Source organism: Homarus americanus, unplaced genomic scaffold (genome assembly GCF_018991925.1).
Source record: "Homarus americanus isolate GMGI-L3 unplaced genomic scaffold, GMGI_Hamer_2.0 scaffold26448, whole genome shotgun sequence".
Taxonomy (NCBI): Eukaryota; Metazoa; Arthropoda; class Malacostraca; order Decapoda; family Nephropidae; genus Homarus; species Homarus americanus.
The window spans coordinates 6,846-17,031 of record NW_024722398.1 but is presented as its reverse complement, the minus strand read 5'-3'; the positions used below and the strand labels follow the sequence as shown (position 1 = coordinate 17,031).

The 10,186-nt window shown below is 47.2% G+C and overlaps 1 protein-coding gene across 1 annotated transcript; it reads left to right on the top strand.

The window, feature by feature from the left end:
* Positions 1–1,445: 1,445 nt before the first annotated feature.
* On the top strand, positions 1,446–6,061 carry LOC121862741 (extensin-2-like; the record flags this gene model as incomplete). The annotated part of the gene is made up of 2 exons (XM_042361064.1): positions 1,446–4,161; positions 5,877–6,061. Coding segments are annotated over 2 exons (2,901 nt in total), but the record flags the coding sequence as incomplete, so codon positions are not given.
* Positions 6,062–10,186: the final 4,125 nt, after the last annotated feature.

Genomic DNA, 10,186 nt, shown 5'->3' with positions numbered 1-10,186 from the left:
GGTTAATCTATAAGCCTTGCTAACCATTGGGGCTGAGGACACAGTGTGTTCTTGTGTAATCTTTAGGATTGGGTCAGACCTGATAGTCTCTAACCTAGCTATTAGGATTCGGATTATGTATCAGTGATCCAACTCGAGTGGTGGGTTTGGGTTATGTTGGGGTTACACTAAGTTAAGTTAGATTAAGTTTGGTTAGATTCGGTTAGGTTAGGTCGGGGCTCATTTCGACGAGCAGGACGTAGCGCCATAAGTTAGTGTAGGAGGTGGAGGACTCTGCACGTCACCCGACCCCAGGATCCCCAGGTCAAAGTCCTGTAGCCACCATTGGTCCACCTCTACATTGGTCTACCTCTACAGTGGTTCACCTCTACACTGGTCTACCTCTACATTGGTCTACCTCTACACTGGTCCACCTCTACACTGGTCTACCTCTACACTGGTCTACCTCTACACTGGTCCACCTCTACACTGGTCTACCTCTACACTGGTCCACCTCTAAACTGGTCTACCTCTACACTAGTCCACTGGTCTACCTCTACACTGGACCACTGGTCCACCTCTACACTGGTCTACCTCACAGTGGTCTACCTCTACACTGGTCTACCTCTACACTGGTCTAACTCTACACTGGTCTACCTCTACACTGTTCTCTACCTACACTAGTCTACACCACAGTGGTCTACCTACCACTAGTCCACACTGGTCTACCTCTACACTAGTCCACTGGTCTACCTCTACACTGGTCCACTGGTCTACCTTTCACACACTGTTCTACCTCTACACTGGTCTACCTCTACAGTGGTCCTCTCACTGGTCTACCTACACTGGTCTAACTCTACACTGGTCTACCTTTGCACTGTTCTACCTCTACAGTGGTCTACCTCTACTGGTCCACCTCTACACTGGTCCACTCACACTGGTCCTCTACACTGGTCCACCTCTACATTGGTCCACCTCTACACTGGTCTACCTCTACATTGGTCTACCTCTACAGTGGTCCACCTCACTGGTCCACCTCACTGGTCCACCTCTACATTGGTCCACCTCTACTGGTCCACCTCCACTGGTCCCACCTCTACACTGGTCACCTCTACACTGGTCCCACTACTGGTCCACCTCTCATTGGTCTACTCTACACTGGTCCTCTACACTGGTCCACCTCTACACTGGTCCAGCTCTACATTGGTCCACCTCTACACTGGTCACCTCCATTGGTCTACCTCTGACACTGGTCTACCTCTACACTGGTCCACTACACTGGTCCACCTCTACACTGGTCCCTCTACATTGGTCCCATCTACACTGGTCCACCTCTACACTGGTCCACCTCTACAGTGGTCTCCTCTACAGTGGTCTACCTCTACACTGGTCCACCTCTACACTGGTCCACCCTACATTGGTCCACCTCTACACTGGTCTACCTCTACATTGGTCTACCTCTACAGTGGTCCCTCTACACTGGTCCCACCTCTACATTGGTCCACCTCTACATTGGTCCACCTCTACAGGTCCACCTCTGCACTGGTCCCACCTCTGGTCCACCTCTACATTGTCTACCTCTACACTGGTCCACTTCTACACTGGTCACCTCTACACTGGTCGACTTCACTGGTCCACCTCTACACTGGTCCTCACCCATTGGTCCACCTCTACACTGGTCCACCTCTACATTGGTCTACCTCTACACTGGTCTACCTCTACACTGGTCCACCTCCTACTGGTCACCTCTCTACACACAGTCCCTCTACATTGGTCACATCTACACTGGTCCACCTCTACACTGGTCCCACCTCTACACTGGTCTACCTCTACACTGGTCTACCTCTACACTGGTCTACCTCTACATTGGTCTACCTCTACACTGGTCTACCTCTACACTGGTCCCACCTCTACATTGGTCCACCTCTACATGGTCTGCCTCTACACTGGTCTGCCTCTACACTGGTTCTACCTCTACACTGGTCCCCTCTACACTGGTCTACCTCTACAGTGGTCCACTTCTACACTGGTCTACCTCTACAGTGGTCTACCTCTACAGTGGTCTACCTCTAAACTGGTCTACCTCTACACTGGTCCACCTCTACATTGGTCCACCTCTCTGGTCTGCCTCTACACTGGTCTGCCTCTACACTGGTCTACCTCTACACTGGTCTACCTCTACACTGGTCTACCTCTACACTGGTCCCACCTCTACATTGGTCTACCTCTACAGTGGTTCACCTCTACAATGGTCTGCCTCTACACTGGTCTGCCTCTACACTGGTCTACCTCTACACTGGTCTACACTACACTGGTCTACCTCTACACTGGTCCCACCTCACATTGGTCCCACCTCTACATTGGTCCACCTCCACAATGGTCTGCCTCTACACTGGTCTGCCTCTACACTGGTTTTCTCTACACTGGTTCACCTCACACTGGTCCACCTCTACATTTGTCTACCTCTACACTGGTCTACCTCTACACTGGTCCACCTCTACACTGGTCCACCTCTACACTGGTCTACCTCTACGCTGGTCTACCTCTACACTGGTCCACCTCTACACTGGTCTACCTCTACACTGGTCTACCTCTACACTGGTCCACCTCTACATTTGTCTACCTCTACATGGTCTACCTCTACACTGGTCCACCTCTACACTGGTCCCACCTCTACACTGGTCTACCTCTACTTGGTCTACCTCACACTGGTCCACCTCTACACTGGTCCACCTCTACACTGGTCTACCTCTACACTGGTCTACCTCTACACTGGTCCACCTCTACACTGGTCCCACCTCTACATTGGTCTACCTCTACTGGTCCCACCTCTACACTGGTCTACCCTCTACACTGGTCTACCTCACTGGTCCACCTCTACATTTGTCTACCTCTACACTGGTCTACCTCTACACTGGTCCACCTCTACACTGGTCCACCTCTACACTGGTCCACCTGCTGGTCACCTCTACACTGGTCCACCTCTACACTGGTCCACTTCTACACTGGTCCACCTCTACACTGGTCCACCTCCATTGGTCCACCTCTACACTGGTCCACCTCTACATTGGTCTACCCTCTACACTGGTCTACCTCTACACTGGTCCCTCTACACTGGTCCACCTCACACTGGTCCCACCTCTACATTGGTCCACATCTACACTGGTCCACCTACACTGGTCCACCTCTACTGGTCTACCTCCACAGTGGTCTACCTCTACTGGTCTACCTCTACATTGGTCTACCTCTACACTGGTCTACCTCTACACTGGTCCCACCTCTACATTGGTCCCACCTCTACAATGGTCTGCCTCTACAGTGGTCTACCTCTACAGTGGTCTACCTCACTGGTCTCTACCTCTACAGTGGTCTACCTCTACACTGGTCTACCTCTCCACTGGTCTACCTCTACTGGTCCACCTCTACACTGGTCCACCTCTACACTGGTCTACCTCTACACTGGTCCCACCCCACACTGGTCCACCTCTACACTGGTCTACCTCTACTCACAGTCCACCTCTACATTGGTCTACCTCTACAGTCTACCTCCACTGGTCCACCTCTACACTGGTCACACTCACTGTTCTACTCTACACTGGTCCACCCCTACACTGGTCACCTCTACACTGGTCTACCTCTACTCAGATCCACCTCTGTTGGTCTACCTCTACACTGGTCTACCTCTACACTGGTCTACCTCTGCTGGTCTACCTCTACACTGGTCCACCTCTGCTGGTCCACCTCACACTGGTCTACCTCTACACTGGTCCACCCTACACTGGTCCACCTCTACACTGGTCTACCTCTACTCTGATCCACCTCTACATTGGTCTGCACCCCTCTACACTGGTCTACCTCTACACTGGTCTACCTCTACACTGGTCTACCTCTACACTGGTCCACCTCTACACTGGTCTACCTCTACACTGGTCACCTCTACATTGGTCACCTCTCTACACTGGTCCACCTCTACATTGGTCCACCTCTACACTGGTCACCTCTACACTGGTCTACCTCTGCTCAGTCCACCTCTACATTGGTCCACCTATTTGGTCCCACCTCTACATTGGCCCACCTCTACATTGGCCCACCTCAACATTGGTCCAACTCTACACTGGTCTACCTCTACACTGGTCTACCTCTACACTGGTCTACCTCTACACTGGTCTACCTCCAACACTGGTCTCTCAACACTGGTCCCTCTACACACTGGTCTACCTCTACATTGGTCCACCTCTACATTGGTCCACCTCTATACTGGTCCACCTCTACACTGGTCCCACCTCACTGGTCCACCTCTGCACTGGTCCACCTCTTACTGGTCCACCCCTCTACATTGGTCCACCTCTACATTGGTCTACCTCAACACTGGTCCACCCTCTACACTGGTCCACCTCTACATGGTCCCTCTCTGGTCACCTCTACACTGGTCCACCTCTACACTGGTTCACCCTCTCACTGGCTTACCTCTACACTGGTCTGCCTCTACACTGGTCCACCTCACACTGGTCCACCTCTACACTGGTTCACCTCTACATTGGTCTACCTCTACACTGGTCACCTCACTGGTCCACCTGTACACTGGTCCACCTCTACACTGGTCCACCTCTACATTGGTCCACTCCACTGGTCCCACCTCTACACTGGTTCACCCTCTACATTGGTCTACCTCTACATGGTCTACCTCTACACTGGTCCACCTCTACACTGGTCCCACCTCTACACTGGTCCACCTCTACACTGGTCCACCTCTACATTGGTCCACCTCTACACTGGTCTACCTCTACACTGGTCCACCTCTACATTGGTCCACCTCTACACTGGTCCACCTCTACATTGGTCCCTCTACACTGGTCCACCTCACACTGGTCCCCCCTCTACATTGGTCCCACCTCTACACTGGACTACCTCGCCTGGTGTGCCTTGAATGCCTCTCCCACGCAAATTTGAATAATCAAAGTGTGCAGCAGACATTCTGCCTCACATTCTGTACTCGCAGTTGAGAAAAGTTACCCTTTATGTATAGAACTAATCAAATAATTTATTTGAAAATACTCTGCTAACATTCAGTGCCATAATATCCTGTTGTCTTTTTTGCGCTACCGCTCACAGGATGATTATGGGATGCTATCAAAACCGCTGTAGAGGCAAAATTAAAATGTAAAAATTAATCTACGCTCACACTCTGTCCGGCACTTGTTGTCGTGATACGTTGAACATTTTGTAGAGATCTCTTGTTGTGTGCCATAACAGAGACACTCTTTTTGTACCATAACAGAGACACTCTTGTTGTGTACCATAAGAGACACTCTTGTTGTGCGCCAACAGAGACACTCTTGTTGTGTACCATAACAGAACACTCTTGTTGTGTACCATAACAGAGACACTCTTGTTGTTGTAGCCATAACAGAGACACTCTTGTTGTGCCAAACAGAGACACTTCTTGTTGTGTACGCCAACAGAACACTCTTGTTGTGTGCTAAACAGAGACACTTTCTTGTTGTGTTACTATAACAGAGTCACTCTTGTTGTGTGCCATAACAGAGACCTCTTGTTGTGTACCATAACAGAGACTACTCTTGTTGTTGTGTGCCATAACAGGGACACTCTTTGTTGTGTACCATAACAGGGACACTCTTGTTGTGTACCATAACAGAGACACTCTTGTTGTGTGCCATAACAGAGACACTCTTGTTTGTGTGCCATAACAAGCACTCTGTTGTGTACCATAACAGAGACACTCTGTCGTTACCTGCCTTAGAGAAACTCTTGTTTGTGTACCTACAGAGACACTCTTGCTGTTGCACCATAACAGAGTCACTCTTGTTGTGTGCCATAACAAAGTCACTCTTGTTGTGTGCCATAACAGAGACACTCTTGTTGTTTTACCATAACAGAACTTGCTCTTGTGTGCCATAACAGAGACACTCTTGTCGTTAATGACCTGATAACAGAGACACTCTTGTTGTGTACCATAACAGAGACTCTTTGTTTTGTGTCCATAACAGAGACACTTCTTGTCGTGTGCCATAACAGAGACACTCTTGTTGTTGACCGCCATAACAGGGCTACTCTTGTTTGACCGCCATAACAGAGACACTCTTGTTGTGTATGCCATAGAGACACTCTTGTTGTGTGCACATAACAGAGACACTCTTGTCGTCCATAGAGACACTCTTGTTGTGTACCATAACAGAGACACTCTTGTCTGTGTACCATAACAGAGACACTCTTGTTGTGTGCCTATAACAGAGACACTCTTGTTGTGTACCATAACAGAGACTTACTCTTGTTGTGTGCCATAGCAGAGACATCTTGTTGTGTGCCATAACAGGAACACTCTTGTTGTGTGCCATAACAGAGCACTCTTGTTGTGTGCCATAACAGAGACCCTCTTGTTGTGTGCCATAACAGAGACACTTTCTTGTTGGTACCATAACAGAACACTCTTGTTGTGTGTCCATAACAGAGACCACTCTTGTTGTTTGTACCATATAAGACACTCTTGTTGTGCCATAACAGAGCTTCTTTCTTGTTGTGTGCCTTAACAGAGACACTCTTGGTGACGACAGAGCACTCTTTGTTGTTGTTATTGCATAACAGAGACACTCTTGTTGTTATGCCATAACAGAGACACTCTTGTTGTGTACCATAACAGAGACACTTTTGTTGTGTGCCATACAGAGCACTTCTTGTTGGTGTATTATAGCAGAGACACTTTGTTGTTGTTTCCATAACAGGCACTTTTGTTATTATTGCCATAACAGAGACACTCTTTGTTGTGTACCATAACTTTTCTTGGTGTGCCATAACAGAGACACTTTTGTTGGTGTGCTAACATAGGGACACTCTTGTTGTTATTATTGCAACAGGGACTTGCTCTTGTTAGTGGCCTATAACAGAACACTCTTGTTGTGTGCCATAACAGAACACTCTTGTTGTTGTGCCATAATAGAGAGACCTTCTTGTTGTGTGCCATAACAGAGACACTCTTGTTGTTGTGTTGCCATAACAGAGACACTCTTGTTGTGTACCATAACAGAGACACTCTTGTTGTTACTGCATAACAGAGACACTCTTGTTGTTGTACCATAACAGAGACACTCTTGTTGTGTACTAGGGTTTGTTGTGGGGTTTGGTGTGCCATAACAGGGCACTCTTGTTGTGTGTGCCATAACAGGGACACTCTTTGTTGTGTACCATAGCTCTTGTTGTGTACCATGTTTTTGTTGTTGTGTTTTTGGGTTGTTTGTTGTGTTTGTTTGTTGTGTGTGGTTTTTTGTTGTTGTGTTGAGACACTCTTGTTGTTGTGTGCCATAACAGAGACACTCTTGTTGTTGTGTGCCATAACAGGTCACTCTTGTTGTTGTGTGCCATAACAAGGGAACTTTCTTGTTGTTGTGTGCCATCTAGAGACACTCTTGTTGGTACCCATACAGGAACACTCTTGTTGTTTGCTGCCATAACAGAGACACTCTTGTTGTTTGTGTGCCATAGAGACACTCTTGTTGTTGTGTGCCTCTTGGAGACACTCTTGTTGTGTTGGAGACACTCTTGTTGTTGTGTGTGAGACACTTTTTGTGTGTGTGTATATGAAACCTCTTGTTGTTGTGTGCCATAACAGAGACCTCTTGTGTGTGTGTTTTGTTGTGTTGGTTTTGTTGTGTACCATAACAGAGTCTTTCTTGTTGTTGTGCCATAACAGAGTCACTCTTGTTGTTGTGTGCATAACATGGATTACTCTTGTTGTGTGCCATAGCAAGATTTGTTGTTGTGTTGTGGACACTCTTGTTGTGTACCATAACTGAGACTCTCTTGTTGTTGTATTGTATAGAGACACTCTTGTTGTTGTGTGCCATAACAGAGACACTCTTGTTGTTGTGTACCATAACAGAGACATTTGTGTGCCACCAACAAGGGAACACTCTTGTTGTGTGTACCATAACAGAGACCTCTTGTTGGTGTGTGCCATAACAGAACACTCTTGTTGTGCCATAACAGGAGACACTCTTGTTGTTGTATTGCCATAACAGAGACACTCTTGTTGTGTGCCATAACAGGAACACTCTTGTTGTTGTGTGCCATAACAGGGAACTTACTACTTGTTGTGTGCCATAACAGAGACTTGCTCTTGTTGTGTGCCATAACAAGAACACTCTTGTTGTTGTATTGCATAACAGGGCTTACTCTTGTTGTTGTGTGCCATAACGAGACACTCTTATTTGTGTACCATAACAGAGACTTACTCTTGTTGTTGTGTGCCACATAACAGAGACACTCTTGTTGTTGTGTACCATAACAGAGGCACTGCTGTTGTGTACCATAACAGAGACACTCTTGTTGTTGTGTGCCATAACAGAGACTACTCTTGTTGTGTGCCACTGTAGGGAACACTCTTGTTGTTGTGTACCATAACAGAGGCAACTCTTGTTGTGCCATAACAGAGACACTCTTGTTGTGTACCATAACAGAACACTATGTTGTTGTGTGCCATAACAGAGACTCTGTTGTGTGCCATAACAGAGGAACACTCTTGTTGTGTGCCATAACAGAGACACTCTTGTTGTTGTGTGCCATAAGGAACGCTCTTGTTGTGTACCATAGGAACACTCTTGACAATTGTGCCACCAGAACCCCACTCTTGTTGTGTACCATAACAGATACCTGTGACTGTGCCATAACAGGGAACACTCTTGTTGTTGTGTGCCATAACAGGAACACTCTTGTTTGTGTACCTGTAGAGACACTCTTGTTGTGTGCCATAACAGAACCTCTTGTTGTGTGCCATAACAGAGACTTACTCTTGTTGTGTGCAAGAGACACTCTTGTTTGTGTGCCATAACAGAGACACTCTTGTTGTGTGCCATAACAGGAACACTCTTGTTTGTTATTGCCATAGAACACTCTTGTTGTATTGCCATAACAGAGACACTCTTGTTTGTATTACCATAACAGAGAGACACTCTTGTTGTGTGCCACCACTAACAGAGACACTCTTGTTGTGTGCCATAACAGAAGGGCAACTGCATAACAGAGACACTCTTGTTGTTGTGTACCATAACAGAGACACTCTTGTTGTTGTGTGCACCTGCTGGGGGCACTCCATTGTGTACCATAACAGAGACACTCTTGTTGTGTGCTGCATAACAGGAGACACGCAGTAATGTGCCATAACAGAGACTGTCTTGTTGTGTGCCATAACAGAACTTACTCTTGTTGTGTACCATAGGGCTACTCTTGTTGTGCCATAACAGACACTCTTGTTGTGTGTATATATAGAGTCCTTTCTCTGTGTGCTTGCCATAGCGGAGACACTCTTTGACTGGCACCATAACAGGGAACACTCTTGTTGTGTGCCATAACACGAAGACACTCTTGTTGTTTGTGTAACACCATGGGGCCTCTTGTTGTTATGGCTGCAACAGAGACACTCTTGTTGTGTACCTAACAGGGAACCTCTGTTTGTGTACCATAACAGAGACACTCTTGTTGTTGTGTTACCATAACAGAGACACTCTTGTTGTGTACCATAGCAGAGACACTCTTGTTGTGTACCATAGCAGAGACACTCTTGTTGTGCCATAACAGAGACACTCTTGTTGTGTGCATAACAGAGACACTCTTGTTGTTGTGTGTGTGCCATAACAGAGACACTCTTGTTGTGTGCCATAACAGGGGAGCCTTTTCTTGTTGTGTGCCATAACAGAGACGCCTTTGTTGTGTACTGCACAACAGGGCTTTTCTGTTTGTTGTGTACCTTATAACAGACACACTCTTGTTGTGTGCCATAACAGAGACACTCTTGTTGTGTCACCACTGTAGAGACACTTTCTTGTTGTGTGCCATAACAGGGTTCCTCTTGTTGTTGTGTGCCATAACAGAGACACTCTTGTTGTTGTGTGCATAACAGAGACACTCTTGTTGTGTGCCATAACAGAGACACTCTTGTTGTGTGCCATAACAGAGACACTCTTGTTGTTGTGTGCCATAACAGGAACACTCTTGTTTATTGTACCATAGAGAGACCTCTTATTTGTGTGCCATAACAGAATTACTCTTGTTGTTGTGTACCATAACAGAGACACTCTTTGTTGTTGTGTGCCATAACAGGGGAACCTCTTGTTGTTGTGTACCATAACAGAGACACTCTTGTTGTGTGCCATAGCAGAGACACTCTTGTTGTGTGCCATAACAGAGACTTACTCTT